The sequence below is a fragment of the Rhamphochromis sp. 'chilingali' genome (genome assembly GCF_963969265.1).
Source record: "Rhamphochromis sp. 'chilingali' genome assembly, chromosome: 4".
Classification (NCBI taxonomy): domain Eukaryota; kingdom Metazoa; phylum Chordata; class Actinopteri; order Cichliformes; family Cichlidae; genus Rhamphochromis; species Rhamphochromis sp. 'chilingali'.
In genome coordinates, this window is record NC_137948.1 from 18,704,802 (window position 1) to 18,724,635 (window position 19,834).

Below are 19,834 nucleotides of genomic sequence, written 5' to 3' on the forward strand. Positions count from 1 at the left end.
GACATTAGTGACACCATAGCAGGCTGATATCAGCATAAAAAAAAAAGCTAATCGTAAGGTGTTTTGCCTTACGAGGAGTTACACTCATTGAGTGCATTTGTTCCTAGTGCCTTCCACTGAGGCTGAAAGCGCTTAAACATGTGGTTTTAATACAGAGCCTATTTGGAATTAAGTGAAGAGTAATTGGTGCAAATTATTAAGGGGATTTTATTTATTCAGGGACAAATTCAAACAACTATAGCATCTCTTTGAAGTTGACAGCAGGTTTTTGTTTTTAAAAGACTTCACAAAATAGCCTTACGTCTTGCTCATCCATCAGGCAAAAAACCTTAATTTTTTTTAAGATCCCAAGAGTTCTCCAGTAGCCCCCGTCCTTTCACCACTAAGCAGTGATGGTGTTCACAACCCCTGAAAAGCCCCCCCCCCCCTCCATCCTTGTCGACTAAGGTGCGCAACCTTCTGTAGTTTCCAATGTTAGGCAAACCCACGACAGCAGTAAAGCTCCCAAAATTGGGGCTACAGGAAAACAGTGTCCACAAACCTAACACACTGGTTTATATATCATTTATCGTCAGCTTACTGTCCATTTAAACAAATAAATCTCAACAAGTTACGATAACAGCCTCGCCCTTCAACATGTCACTGAGTGCAGATGTAGAGCAAGGTTTGTTAGTCTCTTCAAGCTTTGCCAGCCATAAACATGAAACAGTCTGCATAAACAGGTGGGAGTCTCTTGGGCAACCCAGCATCGCAGCTCATGGGAATTATTATTATTATAGAGTGGGATATTTGTGAATCTCAGAGCATCAAAGAGGTCGGGGAAGTGTGCTAATGTATGGTCACTGATGAAGAAGGAAAAAAAGAGACACCGATGCTGTATGTTCTTGCCGCTGTGCGCTCAAGGTTGGCTTTGGATGTGTCTGCGCAGCTCCTGGGCCTTATCCCGCAAATCAGGCCTGCTGTCGGACTGCAGCGTCGACAGGGAGCGCTGCAGCTGCTCCCGGCTCTTCACAGACACACAATCCCACTGTTCACTCTCTGTTCATATCAGAGAAAGCACAGAAATATCATCAGTCAATCGATCAAATCTTTATTTCAACATATGAGTAATAAATGTAATCACACATTAAAAAAATCAAAACATGAAATCACTCAAACACGAATATGTACACACGATCTACAATTCTTTAACTACAGCAATCCAAAAGTGTTCCTTTTTATAATATGTAATTATCAATTTTTAATGTATAATACAACCACATCAATTTTTAATACTCTGCTTGATCCATATAGTGCTTTAAGACTACACATGCTCCTCATTGCTGTCTATACTTTTTTTTTTTTACACTTAGCTCTTCCCTCACCACACAATCTTTCTTTTGTTTAAATTTAGTGACTATTTGCTCATATCAAAGAACATTTGAACTTATTCTTTTCTGTTATGATTCCCTCTAAAAGCTGCTGTAAACTCTGACCTGAACAAAACACGTTCATATCATCTGCAAATAATACAAGTTTCAGGGTGTTTGAGGCTTTACAAATGTCATTTATGCATATGTGGAACAAGTCTGAACCTTAATTCAGAGCAAACCTCACTACTGTAAAACCTTATGATCAAATGGAGATGCTAGAAAAAGAATAACGCTACATCGCCCAAGAATAAAACTGAAAAACAAAATACATGCTTGTATATAAGCAGGAATCGATATTTACCTCCAGTTCTCTTGACGATCACATCCACGACTGACAGGGCCTCGGTCCTCACAGAGGAGTAACTCTTGTTTTCTGGATAGAAAAGCAGCACAGTTGGGCATGAAACGCATGCGTATAAACTATAAAACAAAGTACCAGGACGTAGTGAAGGGCTTACCTAAAGGATATGTGAGAGCAGCACAGGTCTCTGTGAGAATCTCTGACAATGAATTCAAGTCGTCATTACCCTTTTCTAGCAGCAGTAACCTGCAACGAAAAAACAGCTCAATGCCTTTTAATCATTTTTTTTTCTTCACAGCCAGTCGAACACCTTCTCTTTGTTTCGCTGCTTACCCCTGGAAGTATGCCTTCATAGACTGAAGAACAGCCAGCTGCACTTTCCAGGTGCTCAGCTTAAGCTTCTCGCACATCAGATTGCACACCTCTGCCTGGAAACGTGCTACACACACACACACACACACACACACACACACACACACACACACACACACACACACACACACACACACACACACACACACACACACACACACACACACACACACACACACACACACACACACACACACACACACACAGTTGAGAACATTACTTGCAGATCTTTCAATCAGCTCAAACACATTTCTTGCCCATTCTGTGGTAAGAAATTTGTGGAAGTTCTGCCAGATAACTTAAAAATCCAAGATACATGTAGTGGCTTATAATACGTCTAAAAAGTAGACAAAGGGAAAGAATGGTGTCAATTAAGGGGACAACATTTTTGAGCTGGTCCTACATTCCCATTTCTTTAAATGCCATATACAATATGTCAAAACAAATTTGGGGTTCAGTTTTGTCTCTTGTGAGAATAAACTTACTCTGAGTCTCGGGCTTTCTTGGCCAACCTTTTCCAAGAGTCTCAAAAGCACAAATAATAGCTTCGGTCTGCAGCTCTTTCTCCTTCACATCTTTATCATCATCGTCGTCGTCGTCTTCCAGTGATCTTGGGGATCCAACACCACTCTCTGGACTGCTCTGTTGTAAAATTATTAAGACAGGTTGAGTTCATTAAAAGACTTTTGCAAAATATGGCATCAATATTTTAATATTCATATTCAAGAGGCAGTAGGGAGGTTTCAACCTTCTTGATTAGAGGGAAAAGGATCTCTGCCATGTCGGCGAAACGGTCCTCCTGGCTGCTGTGGAGCACGTCCCCAGCACAGCGCAGAGAAGCAATTTTGTACACGAGATTCTCCTTACGACATTCCTTCAGCACAACCTCCAACACCTCAGAGATGGTGGGCTGGCCGCTGCAAGGCTTCTGTAGCTCCGTGCTGAAATGGAAGAAGTGTGACAAGAAATGTTGTGATGTACTTGGAAGAAAACATACAAAGAAAAGGCTGTGAGAGACTTTTTACCTGCATTTGGACACTACAGATCCAATGGCTTTCAAAAGCTCCTCCTGGAACAAAAATAGTTTAAAATAGAAAAATAAAATGAACACTTTCTTGTTTTCTTCAGGTATATTACATATCATTACCTTGCCAGCCCACGTGCGCCCAGATAGACCCTGCATTAAAGCTGTCAGCACCAAGCCGAGGTGTGGCGCCACCAGTGAGCCTGTCTGTTCCTTGGCAACAGTTGCCATGGCAGCTGCACCCTGAGCCTTCATCTTCCAGGACTGGGACTGCAGCGCTTTCTGTGTGATGGCAATCAGCTCGGTCATGTACAGTCTGATGCCTCCAAAGCTTCCTGATTAGAAAAAAGTTTAAAGAAGTGGAAACAGAATTAAATCTTTATGTCATCACAAAAAGACACCATCACAAATATACAGCACATCTGAAGCTGAAAGGATTAGTTGGTAAAACAGAAACCTTGTAAAACAGGAAGATTTGCTTTGTTTCCTTTATATGTTCAGTGTATTGCAGCAGATTAATCAGTAATGCATAATTTTCATTAATGCTGTCTGGATTTTCCTCACCTGGAACGTTCTCCTGCCACACCTCAGACCACAGCGTGGCATCATGGCTCTCTCCTTTGTCCTCATCAGGACCCGGTGCCTGATGCATGCCCAGGAAAGCCAGTGGCAGGGCCACTCCCGCATGCCCTTTCAGCACATCTGGACTGTAGTGGCTGATTGCATGTACTGTCAGTGCACAGGATGACTTGTACACATTCTCTGGGAGCAAGAAAACACAAAGAGCAGAGTCTGAAAGCTAGCACTGAATTTAGTAAACCAACTTCTTGTGTTTTCAAATATAGAGCAGCTGGGAGAAATATAGACATATTTTACTTTCTCACCTTCTTTCTCCAAGTACCAGGTGTTGAGTTTCAGCAGTAGTTTTTCTACACTGCTGTCTTTTGCTGACTGATGGGAGAAAACAGATGTCCTTATGACTTTAACAAATCATTATTTCTAAATCATCAACAAGATTACTTATCACAATTGCTGCTCACCCTGACCAGGTGTCCCAAAGCAAAGGCATAAGCTTTCTGTACTACAGTGCTTCTGTCATGGATGCCATTCAGCAGGGAGCTCATAAGTTTACCTGAGGAAACAAAAACAGTTATCACAGTTAACACCACACTTCCATCATCCAATACACAAACTAGATGAACAGATTCAAACTTGTCCTGTACCTGAGTGTGGGGTCAGATCCTGTGGACACTGCACTGTGAGGGAAACAATTACACTAGCACAGCCACCCTGTGAGGAGAGACAAAGAGTAGCAGGTAAACACCTTGGTAGAAAAAAAGAAAAGAAAGGAAAGAGCCACTGTGTGGAAAAAAGGCAAATGTACGAAAGATCGGTATGATGATGCAAAGAAAGCTAAATAACTGTGTTTTTTACCTTGGTGCCCAAACCTACTCCACTCTTAAGCAGCTCACAGAGTCTGGGAACCAGTTCTCCCAGAACAGCAACATCCAGGTGCTGCAGACACTGAATACAAAGACAGCAAAATATATGTCACATGCTTTTGTAACACTTTAAATAAGGCACCTCTTTGTGACACATCTACTTAATTAATTAGTAAGGCTGTTTTGTTTTTTACCATGTTAACAGTCTCCATCATTGGAGAGGATTTGGCAGCACTTAGTCTGGCAGCATCCATGGCACTCTAGAAGTAGAGTAATAATAACTCATGACAACTTTTAATAAACTTATAGGCTTCGATTTTTTTATGGAGGCGAGTGCTGAGGTTACCTTTTCCTGCTCTGTGGCTCGGAGACTCAGGTAGTTGAGGACCTGAGGCTCCAGAGTGCTGAGGGACTCCAACAGAGCTGGGATTAACCGGGAAGCATGGGGCCTTAGTCTGGCACCGGCAGTCTTACTGATCTTCACCAGGGTCTGGATACTGATTTGGAAAAAAAGAGATTGTTGAGAGAACAGAACACACAATTATACAGCAAAAAATTACGACCTGGTAACGTGATGACCGAATGATGAATTAAAGTTAGCATCGTGCCATGTTGGAAAAGCGGAAAGGTACTACTACTAAAACATTTTACTAGAATTAAAACTAGAATTAAAGCACAAGTTTACATTAAAAGACTGCCACAGAGGAAAAACCAAACCAAGATATTACCTGAGTGAGCGAACCTCTGCGACATTGCTAACAATGCCTTTTTCCAGTAGGGTGGGTAAAATCACCGCCACAGTTCTCTGGGCTCCAGAGCCTGTAGACTCACACATACGGGTGCACACCTGGAGAGAGAAAAGGTACTCAGACAAGCACACATGTACACACAAACACATACACAGGCCAAAGTTGTGGCAAACAGCTTTACCTTACTGAGTGTTTTCAGTGTTAGGTCTGCAGCCTTCCTCACAGACTCCTAAACAGAAATTTTTTTTACTTTGTAATAATGTACATTTTATTTTTTTTGTTATGCATCAGTGAACGAATTCAAACCTTTGTGCCACATCAATGAAAGAAACACTGATCTCTGATCACTTCCTTCCTACCTTGATGTCATCAAGGACTCTAAACAGGGTCTCCCATATTTCTGCCAGGTGATCAATAAGGTCATCAGCCTGACGGCCTCGAATCAGGTCATTTAAGGCCAGGCAGCTGAAAGAAAAATTCACATAAACGTTTAGCCTTTAAATCTTATTCTAAACAAACTGCAAACATTATTAACAAAGCATCCATTCTAATGCAAGTTAACAAAGTCAAAAGCCAAGGCTGATGATCTTATTTTTTTTAATATAAGTGTACATGGACCTGGACTCTCGCACTCGCCAGGCGTTGTTGGTCAAATTAGAAATCACATCCTGAAGGATCTCTTTGAGATACTTATCCACCTGTAATAAATCAGAACAAGCAAGCAAGCAGGCACATGTAACTAAACAACTATGTCTACAACCATTTTTTTTCTAAAGACAAGTAATGTTTTGTAGTTTGTTTTTTTAATGGATGCAAATGTACAACAATCAGCTCTTACCAGGGTCTTATCAGTGACCAAAGCATCCCAGATGCTTGTCATGGCCTGGCGAATGCTAAGGTTGGGATCAAACTGGTAGCGGTACAGACGAGGAATTATCTGAGGCAGGAATGGAGCCAGCTGTTCCCCGGCTTTAGCTGCGATCATGTGGAAACCAAAAGCTGCTCCCTGAAAGGAGGATAGGCATGATCAGGTTGGAAGGGGCATGGATGTCACGGATGTAAAAACTGGTGAATACAAACATGATACCTTGCGAGAGTTCCACATGGCATGATGATTGGCTAGGTTCATAAATTTGTACACAAGATCTGGTTGGTTCAGGTCGCTGGCCAATGAACACAGCTCCTTGTATGTGGACAAACCGTGACTGCCAGAAACCATGAATACAGATTATGTACAGAAGTAGGCCAAGAAGGGTGAATGTGTGCAAACTGAGCACAAAGATTAAATACATTTTAAAAAGCATGAATATATTTATTACACTTTCACTGAAATAGGAGCTAAAAATGCCAGTAGAGGTGATATGCCTTACCCATCAGGTGTTTTCCCCAAACCTTCTCCTTGGAACACCTCTGTATCCCCTGAGACTGCATGTTTCACTCTGTTTACAAAAAAAAATAAATAATGATTTAACAATTAGCCCAATGCAAGACACGATTGTAAGCTTGTTACAATCTTTGTCCTTCTTCAGTTTAACACTGGTTTCAATCACAATTTCAAGTTTCCCTGACAAACCACTGGAGACCAACAAACCTGCCTGGATCGAGCACAACTTTAGGTGGAAACTGAAGGACACCCACAACAATATATTGCTTTTGTTCTATTTTTAAAAGCGCAAAATTTGACAGAAGCTCGATGCATGTGTTCATCCTGCCCATGGTGCACATTAGCTAATCATTAGTCCTCCCACAGTGCTTAATGGACCATTTAAATTATTTATTTTTAGACTTCTTTTTTAAACATTTTGTGAATCCACTGCTTTATGATCCAAGTCGAGTCAGTCAGCTCTGTGAAACAGATACATTCAGAGGTCTTAACCCTTTAAGACCTACCATAGAACAAAGCCCGCCAGAGCTTATATTATATTTTTACATGCTGTGGAGCCATTTTTGGGAGCATTTCAAGTTGCTATACATCATTACAACCATTACAGCCTAAATTTTAATAATATGTATGCATTAAGTGCATAGTAATTACATAAATTGCAAAAAAGTGCAATAAACTACAAAAAAATTGAAAATCGTTTTGTTTTTTTTTAACATATATTTCTAGTTAGAGAAATTTAAGAGGCTTATCCCTCAAAACTGTAAATACAGAAAAGTTGCACAAAATAGTTTCCTACCACAGGAAATTTATTTTGAGTGTCTTCATAGTTTTATTTTTGAAAAACACCAATTTTTATACACTGCAGAAAAAACGAAAATAAATATTATAGTGCAAAAACAGCATATATATCAAAATAAAATATTTCCAGCAGTGCAATATGAGTCCTAAGCATCCCAGAAACAACACAGAAAGTCATAAAGTCAAACATAACTTTTAAAAACACCAGTATAGGCTCATGAGGCCCTGACGGTAATAAAAACTACATTTCCGCAAAAATTACGTCACTTCCGGTTTCGGGCAGGTCATGGCGGACATGCGATAGTTCGCGCTGACGTCTATTCCAACGTAGGAAGTGTTATGAACAGCTGATCGGATCAGCAAGGCGTGTTTCTGGAATATTATGTTTTTGTTGCTGCAAGCGCTTTGTATGCAGTTTTTGCAAAGCTTTATGTGGAAGGAAACTGTGACCGAGGACAAGCTGATGGCATAAGATGTAAGTACAACTCCTCCAGTTTCATATGCAAAAAAAATTATTGCGCTAGCTCACATGGTTGCAGAGCTACCGGGATTTTAAAGTAGTTGCACAAAACGGAGCGTGCCCGCTCCGATCGGTTTTAAAGGGTTAACCCAGGAAACTGAGCAGCATCTTTGTGAGTCCATAATATTCCATTCCCATTTCTTCTAATTTTTTATTCTGTACACAAACTTATCAACACTTGCAGTAAAAAAAATAAAATTAACTGTATCTTTAGACCATTTTAGCTTTCAGCTGGGTATGTGGAGGACCTCATTCAACATGCACTACGGTCTAACAGTTTGTTTCAAAACAATAAACCTGTTTCTAGATTTTTCCCTCATTCATGCACAAGCTTGAAGCTGTTGAATCTGTACTCAACCCAACCATCCACTCACCTTTTACCAGTCATGAGCGTTTCAACAAGAGTGGACACCAGTTCCTGCTGGTCACCCTCTCCCCCCATCTCATAGACCAGACCAAGGCCTTTAGATGCCACATCCTGACTCAACTCTGAATGAAAGAGGAAGAGTGAAGCGTGAGGAAGTGCACAGGCACAAAGCTAGCAAGTAATGAGCTGATCAAACAGTTCACTTAGACTTGACTCTGATCTTACCGTCAGGGTCTGAGAGAACAGAGATAAAGGCCCCCTGAATCTCTTTCAAATGTGACTGTAAGAGTTAAAGAAGAGAAACAAAATTACGGGTATTTGACATACGTGCATAAAGAAATTAAATTTGCACACTAAAGACTTTGGCACATGAATATTTTTCCCAGAAAGGTACAATTTCACATTTCAAACATCTGATATGTTTTCTACGGTCTCACAAGATCTGCAAATCATTGCATTCTGTTTTTAATTTACATTTCACCCCGAGTCTCAATTTTGGGGTTAAAAATACACACCGTAATCTCCTTGTGCTGGCTGAGCTTCTTGACAAGGGAAAGCAGCCAGATGCAGGCTGCCTGCCGGACGTGGGGGTTCTGGCTGGTTATATACTTGGTCAGGATGGCGTTAAGGACCCAGGGAACCACATCATTGTTTTTTACATCTGTCAGCAGAAAGGAAAAAGTGGAAATTAAAACTTTTGTGGATAAAACATTCAGCTTTTAGATAAAAATGGACTGCTGCAGGTGAATTTATGCTCAGAAAATTCAAAATAATGTCAGACAGAAAAGATAACCATGGATTTCATTAGGACGACTGCTGGTATAAAGCTGAATATGGTCATGCAGAGTGGACAGTAAGCGTGCCACTATACTGGAGAACCAAATCAGAGTAGTGTGAACTTCAGAAATGGCAAAATTCATTAACAGATAAAAAAAAAATGTTAAAAGCACAATACAAGCTGGGACTACATTTTAGAAATGTACTCTGTGGTGGAGTGTAATGGTCCTCGGTGCAGGTCCATGGATCTCTGGCAGCTCCAGAACTGGTCCCTACTGCACCACTTGTTATGGCCTCTCCTACTGTGAATTGTAGCTCCACCTGCTTGGCCTTGGAAAGATTGAGAATGTAAAAAAAAAAAAATTTGAGTACTGCTGCCAGCAACGAGTTGTTAAGCCGAGTGACAGCTCAAGTAGAAATGTTTAGAGACAATACCAGCATATCTGTGCAAAAATAACCACCTCAATACAGCCCGATTCATTACCCTGACCTCAAAAAGTAAAATGTTAAAAAACAAACAAACCTTAAGCTACCAATTACACCTATTCATTTGAACCTAGTCTTTTAAAAATGTACTATCCATCAGTATGTTTCATACCTCTACAGAGTCCATAAGTCCCTGCAGCAGCTTCTTCTGATGAGGGAAATCTTCATCTCCCACTGGCAGATAACCCAAGGTCATGATGGCTCGTTCCTTCATCTGGAACAAAGACACAAACATGATGATCAAGATAAAAAAGTAGGCAAGAAAATCTAAGGACCCGACATATCATTAATTTATACAGTGCAAATAAACCACTGATATAATGTGTGCCAGTAACGATCACTGGAAAGTGCCTCTCAGTAGCCATTTTTTCGATTAGATTTCTAGAATACCTTTGTACTCTCCTTGCCAGAGGGAATGCGGGCCAGCAGGTTTTCTACAACAGAGAGTTTAGTCAAGCCCTCTCCCTCTGCAGGGATCAGCAGGTGGCCATTACGCCCAATTTCCCCCAGAGCTGTACAGGCTGCTATAGCCAGCATTGCACTGCTGTTGTCCAGGAAGGAACCTTGACGAACATGAACAAAAATGGATCAAACAGCATACAAAGAAGCGAATCATTATTTATGATATAAACTTTAAAACTGTCAACTAAAAACTAAGGAATTAAAAAAAAATACTGTATAATCATTACAGTATAGGCAAAATAAAATTTAGCATCAGTTTTTGGTACTCCAACAGTTACCAAATCAGTAAATGAATGAAGCTGATGTGAAATAATTACATACCAATTGTCTTTGTTGCCATGGCAGCAAGTTCATCATCTTCCTGGGAAGAGATGTTCATTTGCTGCCCCATGTTTTCTGTCGAATCAATGGATGTGGCAGCTTTTTTCCTGCTCATGTTCCTTCCGACCATATAGCCAAGAGCCAAGATGGCACCATGCTGAGTTTCAGGGCTCTGTGATTTGACAAAGCAAGTAAACATTAATGCAAGGTAAATTTTCACAGCTATAAAATAAATGAAGCTACGAACGGCTGTGTAGCAACAAAGTGGCATTACGTGGTTGTCTTTGGTGATTTTGACGAGGTTCTGCACGGCCTTCTGCAACTCGTTGCCAGTCATAGTCGAAACCACAACAGCATACAGCTGGGCTGCCAGCTCCCTCATGTCCTCCTTGTTTGTGTTCATCAGACTCTGGGGGGGAAAAAAACATCTGCTATTACAGCGATGAGATCTGTAAAATGTGCACTAGGCTGATGGTTTTACAATATCACAACACAGCTGAGCAGCTGGATTATCTGGTATCTGTCTCATTTGTGAAATAGTAAATACCCATATTGGCACTAACATCCCACATATTTATGATACTCACTTTAATCCAGTCGATTTTATCAGCAAATCTGGGAGCCAGTTTCTCCGGGCACACAGACACAACCTCCAGTAAACAGTACATGACAGGGATTCCTGTTAAGAGATTATTACATTAAGTACAATTTCCTGACAAACATAAATACCTGGAAATGCACATGGATTCTTAAAGGAACACAACTTATTTACATGAAGCACAAACTGAATTTTGCAGTCTTTTATCAAAGAGACAGTCTTCTTGAACAGAAGATACTTGCAATTTTTAAGAGTCAAGAGATTTTTTGGTTACTTAAATATTCACTGCACATTTTCAGAGCAAAAAAAAAAAAGTTCCAAAAACTGCTTGATTGTTTAATAACTAAGTGCTTCCTCACCTCCTACAGCAGAGAGCAGCTGCTGCAGAAGATCCATGTAGACATGTACAGGATTTGCTTCAGAGCCCTTTGACCCTGAGGGCTGAGAGTCAGAAAACAGCAGCGTGTGGACATAGCGGCCAATGGCAGGGGCATCATCCTGCATGTCTGACAAGCGTGTGGACATGGGCATGGCCCCGGCACTGTGGGCTAAACACATCCTCAGGTAGAGCATGATCTGGGACAACAGGAAACGGAAATGAGACGGATTAGAAGACAAGCATCTAGCACAGGTATAAGAGGTATAAGACTATAAGATGGGCCAGTGTCACGATTAATAGATGCCGTGAGGTCATAACAAATTCATATTTACCTCGCCAAATGCAGAGGGGTTGAAAGGAATTGTGGAAGTTCCCACAATGTACTTAGCTGGAGTCTTGATTCGCTGAGCGGCCTAATAAAGACAAAAGTGCAGAGACTTAAGATTTAAAACGTCTTAGTAAAAACACCATCATGAGAAACTTGGAGAACATGCTCAGAGCCTCACTTTCTCCTGGATATAAGCCACCATATCAGGAAAGGAGGGCATAGGTTTTGGTCCCTCCTTCTCTGAGCTCTTGGTATGGAAAGCCCTCAGCACCCTCTGGGCCTCCCCAGACACCTCTTCTCTTCTACAACACAGAAAAATAAGACACTTCAAGCTTTTCTGCAGGTAAGTACACCTAGGACACATTTTAGTTTAAGCTCAAAGCTTCTTCTTTGTACTATCAATAATTTCATGACCCAGTAAAATGTTTACTGTGTGTTCTTGTCATTTATTTACCACCACACGAAAGATTACTGTGTTTTTCAAACTTACGGGTCTCCAGCAGCCAGCAGCAGTAGGTATCTTGATGGCACATGATCAGGAGCAAAGACCGTGCTGGCAAACTTCATGGCCACCTGGCGAACCTGCACCTCTGGCTGTTACAAAACAAAACAAAAAACAACAAAGAACTATACGAGTGTTTGATTTGCCTCATTTCTACTTATTAAACCCACCAAGATTAAAGTTTATTCTACCAGTTCTGCCTCTCACCTTTCCAATATATGCAGCCACCAGGGCCTCCATTAGGTTGAGCAGTGCTCCTTGGAGGTTAGCGTAAGCTCCAACCATCATAGACAAAGCCTCCTGAATAGCTAGACGGACATCAGCTTCTTCCTGAAGAGGAATTTTAGAAATTTCAATACCAGATGCACAAGAATAGAGTTTAAGGCAATAATTTTATATGGACTGTGAGTGCCAATATCTTGTAATGCATTAGTTGCTTGGTACTCAGTTTTCACTGCAACGTCTTTCCCCTACCTTACACATGGACTCAAAGAACTGCTGCACAAGTGCAATGTCCTTTGTGAAGAGCTGAGGCATACGACTAGAACAGAGGACCGAGATATTTTGTATTACATCATTTGAAATACAATGCAAAACTGGAAATGTTTAAATAAAGAAATAGTTCATTATTTCCTTATACCTTGACAGCTTTCCAACAGCAGAGTAAGCAACACACAGTAACTTAGGATCCTGCAAAGACAAGTGTTTCCCAGTAAGTATATTTCAAATTAAAGTGCGCGACCCTGTATGAACTTCACATTATTTATGTCTTGCATTTTACCTCCTTGTATTCATTGATGAGCTTGGTAAGACCATTAAGCAACATTAGCCCTAAAGGCTTATTAGTGTCAGGGCATCTAATGAAAAATCAGAGAGACAGAATCAGCTTTTAATTACTTGAAACACACTGATGAAGACAGATGTATCTGTAGGAAGACGAAGAAAAGACTTACACCATGCAGATATGATGGACAAACTGTAGGGTGAGAGACAGCAGTTTGTTGTTTGTGCTGGCCCCAAACAGACCGTCATAAACAACCTACAGAGGACAGAAAGCAAACTAGTGAGAAAATCTGGAAAGTTTACTGTTTTGCATGGCAGTACCTGAAAAATACCCATATATCAGAGTTATCTGGATACACTAAAACAAACTTCACACTGAATAAAAAAAGAAAACATGGCCAGAAGCATCACAGATCGTACCTGGATATTAGCTGGAAAGCACTCTGCAGCCAGACGTGAGCGTAGAAGATGCGGCAGGATCTTCAGCTTAACTCTTGTGCTTACTGGCTCATGTTTCAGCTCTTGCTTCATGCCGCCCCCCTACAGTATACATATAAAGGGATTTTACATTTCTACGGGTCAAGAAAATACTTATGTTCACAGGTTATGTTAAAAAAAAGAGAGTTTAAATGTTGAGTTTGAGTTGACAAACCTTTGTTTTAAGAGGGACATCCCCCAGATACACTTTGAACATCTTGTTGATAATCAGAGGATTGTTCCAGTCGATGATGCTGAAACATTACAAAACAAGTGCATTACTAATGATAGGAATGACAGTTTGACAGTTTATTCAGCTCCTCAGAAATACTTGAAAAAGTCTGACTTTTTAAAAATTATTTTTACAAAATCTAGGAAACTGTTAAGTTGTATAAACTACCGGACAAAAGGAGCACTTAAAAGTGGAGGACTTGGTGATGCAAATACAAACACAGACATAAATCAAGTTTCATGGCCTACCTTTGTTTGCTCTTCAGCTCCAGATCAGCTGCAGTGGCCACACTGTGTCTGGTGTCACTTGACGCCACCACCAGGTGGACCACCGTCTCCACTTCTGGGACTTGCTTTGCCTCAATGAACTTCACTATTCCCAGTTTACACTGTTGGAACCAAGTACACAACAAGGAACTATTTAGTCATAGTAAACATGCCACATGGTGCTTCACCGTCCACATTTATATTAAAAAATATACATTACAGAAGAAATTGCTCTGAAGAAATTATACCAAACAGTCAAATTAGGGGTGAAGGTGGAAAATTTATAGACATAACTGATTCTAACCTGAATGTTTAGAAGCTATTCAAAGATTTGCCTTACAAAAAACCCCCCTCCATATCAGTGTTTCCCGCAGATTTGAATATTTTTGTGCCGATAACCTGTATGCATCCACAAGCGGAGGCACAAGCACTGCATGTGTACAGCAATAATCATCTCCAGTTACTCTTTACGCCTGCAGATGGACTTCAAATGCACAGTGCTGAACTGCAGCTGGTCGTTTTTGTCATTCTCTGCATCATCTGTGATCTCAGTATAGTTATCCACCTACTGCATGTTTTGATGAACATGAAACTCAGTTACAATGAAACCCAGGGATTGTCTTTGTTAACTGCAGTGCACAATGGTATAGTTGGGCACTATTCCAATGAATGACAGTGAATGATATTCAGGATTGTCATTAAAGTCACCTGACTAGCAAAAGACTGGGATGGCCTAGATTAGTTGGTAAACAACTGAACTTTCAAAACATTGGCAAGGGGGACCAAATCTACCAAATCAACAGGACATTGAGCTATCCACACAGACAGACAAAAACAATACAGGTGCAAGATACACAAAATTCACGGTTCGGTTCGATACTTTGGTGTCACGGTTCAATATTTTTTCGATACAAAAAAAATGTTCATGCCTTTTTAATTTGTCATTTATTAAAATTATAAATATATATTTTAACTCAAAAGTACAGTTTTTAAACTTAATGTTGCTGAAACAACAAAATAAATCTATCTGATGGAGAAATCACTCATCTTTGGAAAAGAGAGTTTATTACAGAGAAATGGCTCTTTCCAAAATAAAAGCTATACTATACGCTTCTTCTGGGCTATATTCTCAGCAGCATATTAAACATATCAGGTCCCCATAAGGAGAATCATGTGCTAACGGCTGTCTAAATGACTCGGGTAAAGTTTGTAGCATGCATGCTTGTTGTTTTTGTCTGCTTCCACTTGTCTTTGCACTAGGATGATGTCGGCGTAAATGTGCAGTCATATTTGTTGTGTTCCCACTAGTGCTGTCAGCGTTAATCTCGTTAAAATGACATTAACGCCATAACGCGGCAAATCTCCGTTAACGAGTTACCGCGGATCGCCCCCCGTGCGTGGGGCTGGACGGCGTCAACACGTTAACGAGCTAACTGCGCTAACGCACTAGTTCCCACAAATTGAGCATTGCTTGGCACATCTGACATACTGTTTTACTTTTGTTTTCATGTGAAGCTTACCATCAGGGTCATGCTTCACATGAAAACCAAGATAGTTCCAAACGCCAGATCTGAATGAGGGTGGGGGAGGTTCAATTTCAGGTAGCGTTGAGGCAGTTGCCATGTTGCAAGCTTAGCTTCTGTCTTGCTAGCTTGCGTTGCGCTCAGTGGAACTGCACTCAACAGTGCAGCCTAGGCAGAGTAGTCGAACGCAGATCCATTGAAGAAAAGTTGATAAAATAAATAAAAAATGTTGTATTGTTCGATACATATGCGTACCGAACCAAAAGCACTGTATCGAACGGTTCAATATCTATACGAGTATCGTTGCACCCCTAAAAAACAAGTCACCAAACATACTCAGATGGGCATAAATATACTTGGCCGGCCTGCCCAAACACTGAGCATATTACCTTTCCAAACAGATAAACATATAAAGCCAGTTCTCATCCTCCCAGTTCAGTTTGTATACCTGCTCCAGCTGTTCAGCATTCCACTGGGCTTCTCCAATCACCCTCTTGGCAGCATAAACACTCATCCCTGGAGGAGGCTGTGGGAGACCCTGACTACTCGCAGCCACTGTCCCATCTCCAGAAGTACCCTGGGAGGAGGAGGGAGCGGGGCGAGTTGGAGATTCATTCAGCACAAACCTAGGAGGAGAAGGACACTACAGGTCAACAATTTGTGGTAAAAATACTTCTCGCAAGGAATTAATTTCACCAGAGGTAGGTCTGCAACCCTTATTCGCTTATGAATCGTCAACTCACCCATAAGGCATCAGTAAAACATCTAACATGAACTCCAACAGCAGGTGCATTGTCTTTGGCCGCTCAGTTAGGTTAAACAGAGAAGCACTCTTGGAGGTGTCAGTAGGATACTTTATGTGGTAAAGAGTAGGGATCAGCAGGTGCATCAGACTAAGAGAGAACATAGAGTATAGACAAATTAAATTAAAAATAATAAGCTGATATCTCAAGATTGCTTAACACACATGTCACACAACCATATCCAAAATGGGTGTTTGGATACATCCCCTTACCTGTCCTGCTGTGGCTGTGGTTTTCCTTCCATGGCAGTGATGAGGGTCTGGGCTAGCTCACACTGTTTTACCACCTCCAGACGAGGGTAGCCCATTTTAATGTAGATGATGGTGAAATTCTGCGTATAAATGTGACCATCAAAACTCTGCTCTCAATAATAGGCCAATTTTTAAAAACACAAGTCAATCTAGGATCACTAACTAGATTTAAAAAAAAACCCCACATAAACGTCAATTCAATCATGTGTATTAAATTGTGTTTTTAAAACAAAACAAAACAAAGGGACAAAAACACTGATCTGATTAAATCCCATGTGGTAACTGTGTGATACCTTACCAACGATGTTCATTGGCCCATAAGGCAATCACGCCCACAAGGCAAACACGAGATCCTCCACTATATGGCAAACATCCTAATATGAGATTCTTACCGTAACGAAAGAGGCAGCTGCAGGGTCTTGGTACTGCACAAGCAAAGTTTCTACTGGAAGTTGAATCTTAGGCCGGCTTTTTATCCTCTTATTCAGGTGGACCAACAACTCCATTACCTAGCAGAGAATACGCAGTTTCCACATTTTATTATGTAGTTAAATAAGACAGATGCATAAACAAAGTAAAAGGGATCTAAGCTCCTTGAAGAACCTTTGCATCTAGAGAACTGAGTCTATATCTCTGCTATACCTTCAAATAATTTTTTTCTGGGCTGAACTTTGAAGTAATGATACTGCAGTTTATAAACACATCTCCCTTGTAATGCAGTCATTATAATCTCTTAAGTAACAGAGACAGGCTACACCCTTCTTACTTTCTTCCGCACCCCCTCTTGAACGCTGGAGAGCTTGAGGAGAACAGGGGGTAGGAACTTGGAGATAATGTCCTGCAGCTGTTCATCTGTCTCTGCATGGCCCAGGCGAAGGAACACACGTTCCAGTTGATCTGTCAAAAATACATATAACACCCTTGTTAACTCATTTTCCAGGCAGTATTTGTCACACGCTAATTATTGGCCCCATCATGGCTAATTTCGCAATATCTTTCTACTCAAGTATCTCACCCAGTAGTAAGGTATCTGCAACACAAAGACTACGACCTTCAGTTTAACATAGAGCAACATGCATGCTTAAAACGGTCTCACGGGCATGTTGCTGCAGTTCTGCTGATAAGTTCGTCCTGTCAGCTGCTGTGCTGGTGCGACCATCACCCAGCCCTGCCTTCCTTCTCCTGGCATGGCTCACCAAGCACCCAGCTAGCTACAACAACTGACAAGACTATTCACGCATTTGATCGTTTCTGTATTATTCAACTAGCTTTTCACTTAAGGTCACATCCTGCAGGTCAAATCCCCAATACCCCGAATATCCTAGCAGTTACTGCGCACTTTCAAAGTTTCATAAATGGATATATATTAATAGCCTACGTGATAGTTTCTTTTTGACCATGACTGGGCAAACGGCCTCCTGACGATAGCATTCTGGTTAGCTTAGTAGCTAGCTATCGCACCTACCCCTGGTTTTTAACTACAAGAAGCTTTAGCGTTACACCAAAAAACACCCCAACTGTCAGGGCGGGTCAGGCATTTTCCTGGATACGTTTTTAGAAACCACGAGTGCGACATTTGACAAAATATATGAATCGCCAATAACCCAAAAAGAAACTTACTGAGTTCATCCTGGGCAGCCATGTTTGCAGAAAGTCAATCAGCGACCCCCACAGTTTAGAGAGTGTTACTGCATCCACCGACGCCACTCCTAAGCCACTGCTTCATCACCCCAGACACCAAAAATTATTAAATGACACACAAGGAATCACAAGGAAGTTTTGTACATTTAAATTGTGCAGCACAGATCCTACATGCTCTTATTCTACAGGCTCTCACGACAAATACAACTAACTAGATAGATAGATAGATAGATAGATAGATAGATAGATAGATAGATAGATAGATAGATAGATAGATAGATAGATATTATTAGTATTAATTTCCCAGATTTTATTGATTAGATTCATATGGGGACAGGTAGTACTTCAATCTCCTTCCCTTCTTCTGCTCCTCCCATCAGCTGCTCATTTGACTCAGTATCGCCCTATCACTGGCATTCTTTTCTGTCACACCAACTGTCTGCATGTCCCCTTCATTACATTCATGAATCTTCTCTGTGGTCTTCCTTTTTTCCTCCTACCTGGCACCTTGTTATTCGGCATCCTTTGTCAAATATATTGCTCCTCTGCACATGTCCTCTCTGACTTTGTCTCCAAACTGCTCAACTTGAGTTGTCCTTCTGATCTACTCACTTCCATTGAAATGCTTAACCTCTTTAGCTCCACCCATCTCTTTTTTTGTCAGCACCATCATCTCCAAACCATACATCATAGCATGTCTCACATTTCATCCATCAGCTCCTCCTTCCATCGTCCTAGCACACTCATTAGCAGCTCTGTCCTTAATCACGCTAACCAGCTTCTTTGCCAGTCAACCTGTACAAGTTCTCTATTCTTTAGTGTCCAGCCTTGCATACAACTCACTATAAGCTGTGTCCTTTGCTTTTGTTCCAGTACTGCTGCCCCTTTTTTCTTTGTCATCCTCTTCCTTCAAATGCGTTCTTGTACCTTTTCCTTCCACCACCAAAATCTCATTGTCTACTCTCCTCAGTCCAGGGGATACACGAAATAACTTTTTTTTGTACAATTATTCATAAATGACTAATTCCGTACTAATTCTGGAGCATTAAATCCCAACCTAACAAACCTCTCACAACCAGGCAACCCAAAACTTATTTTCATCAGATGCCTAAAAGAGCCTCGGCTAAGTTAAGCTACTATTAAAAAATCCTTTGGGATTTAACTTAAGCTTAATTGTTTTAGCCCTTGATATTACAAATTGCACAATTAACTCCAGATTTTTTTTAAATTTATTTATAGCTTTAAAAACAAAAATAACTTTCACCTCTGGGCCTCAAGGTGCAGCTATAGAAATGACAAAATATTAGACCAGCACTTTTTGACTTTTTAGCGCTGGGGATGCAGGTGCACTTACTACCTACGTCTCTGGCTGCGTTCCAGTTGACGGGCTCGCCTCCCGATCCGCAGATCTCACAGCGCCTGGATAGGTTACTGCACCACGGCCGTGCCTGTGGAGGCGGTGTGGGACACCGCCGTTCTGCACGGCACGAATCAGCAGCAGCTGTCATGTGAATCAGCTGTACGAACAAGGAAGGGGATAAACAACAACACGACCCGAGTCTTTCTAAATCAAGGTAAAACAAAACAAAACAAAACCCTGTACACTTTAATGCGGACATGATGTGAAATACCGGCG

General features: G+C 41.0%; 2 protein-coding genes across 12 annotated transcripts in view; one reads left to right on the forward strand and one right to left on the reverse strand.

Moving 5' to 3' along the window:
* Positions 1 to 189: 189 nt before the first annotated feature.
* On the reverse strand, positions 190 to 19,697 carry ecpas (Ecm29 proteasome adaptor and scaffold). Of its 5 annotated transcripts, none has more exons than XM_080879911.1 (50): positions 19,560 to 19,697; positions 18,178 to 18,274; positions 17,324 to 17,454; positions 16,950 to 17,066; positions 16,519 to 16,637; positions 16,247 to 16,396; positions 15,952 to 16,129; positions 13,963 to 14,102; positions 13,658 to 13,736; positions 13,426 to 13,545; positions 13,176 to 13,261; positions 13,004 to 13,079; positions 12,863 to 12,912; positions 12,697 to 12,763; positions 12,430 to 12,552; positions 12,211 to 12,314; positions 11,899 to 12,022; positions 11,725 to 11,805; positions 11,373 to 11,589; positions 11,003 to 11,094; positions 10,690 to 10,824; positions 10,416 to 10,587; positions 10,023 to 10,195; positions 9,745 to 9,846; positions 9,353 to 9,476; positions 8,885 to 9,030; positions 8,595 to 8,649; positions 8,377 to 8,491; positions 6,671 to 6,739; positions 6,388 to 6,505; positions 6,139 to 6,306; positions 5,919 to 5,998; positions 5,660 to 5,765; positions 5,482 to 5,529; positions 5,280 to 5,398; positions 4,898 to 5,048; positions 4,746 to 4,811; positions 4,544 to 4,633; positions 4,333 to 4,399; positions 4,150 to 4,241; positions 3,994 to 4,060; positions 3,674 to 3,871; positions 3,233 to 3,444; positions 3,111 to 3,154; positions 2,834 to 3,026; positions 2,571 to 2,727; positions 2,047 to 2,152; positions 1,871 to 1,959; positions 1,714 to 1,785; positions 190 to 1,038 (listed from the first exon to the last, which is right to left on the reverse strand). In XM_080879911.1, the coding sequence occupies exons 2-50, from the start codon at positions 18,197 to 18,199 to the stop codon at positions 899 to 901; spliced, it is 5,550 nt and encodes a 1,849-aa protein (XP_080736037.1). In that variant the 5' UTR covers positions 18,200 to 18,274; positions 19,560 to 19,697; the 3' UTR covers positions 190 to 898. The 5 variants fall into 5 exon arrangements, with proteins under 5 accessions (XP_080736037.1, XP_080736033.1, XP_080736034.1 ...); XM_080879907.1 differs by having other exon boundaries at positions 9,338 to 9,476; XM_080879908.1 differs by having other exon boundaries at positions 9,338 to 9,476; positions 18,178 to 18,277; positions 19,560 to 19,693.
* The window catches only part of kdm4c (lysine (K)-specific demethylase 4C), a 30,699-nt gene continuing 30,490 nt past the window's right edge, over positions 19,626 to 19,834 (forward strand). For 5 of the 7 annotated variants that reach the window (XM_080879916.1, XM_080879915.1, XM_080879914.1 and 2 more), the window contains exon 1: positions 19,627 to 19,772. The gene's annotated coding sequence lies outside the window, so the exon portion shown is untranslated. Of the gene's footprint in view, positions 19,773 to 19,834 lie in introns of all 7 variants that reach the window. The other 2 variants (XR_013971344.1, XM_080879917.1) reach the window with 2 other exon arrangements.

Excerpts from the sequence above, each read along its gene's own strand:
- ecpas (XM_080879907.1), bottom strand. The coding sequence starts at position 18,199 with ATGGCTGCCCAGGATGAACTCA. Across the intron at positions 6,740-8,376 it reads ACGCTCATGACTGGTAAAAG|AGTGAAACATGCAGTCTCAG; the intron begins GTGAGTGGATGG and ends TTTTGTAAACAG. Across the intron at positions 3,155-3,232 it reads GGCGCACGTGGGCTGGCAAG|GAGGAGCTTTTGAAAGCCAT; the intron begins GTAATGATATGT and ends TTTTTGTTCCAG.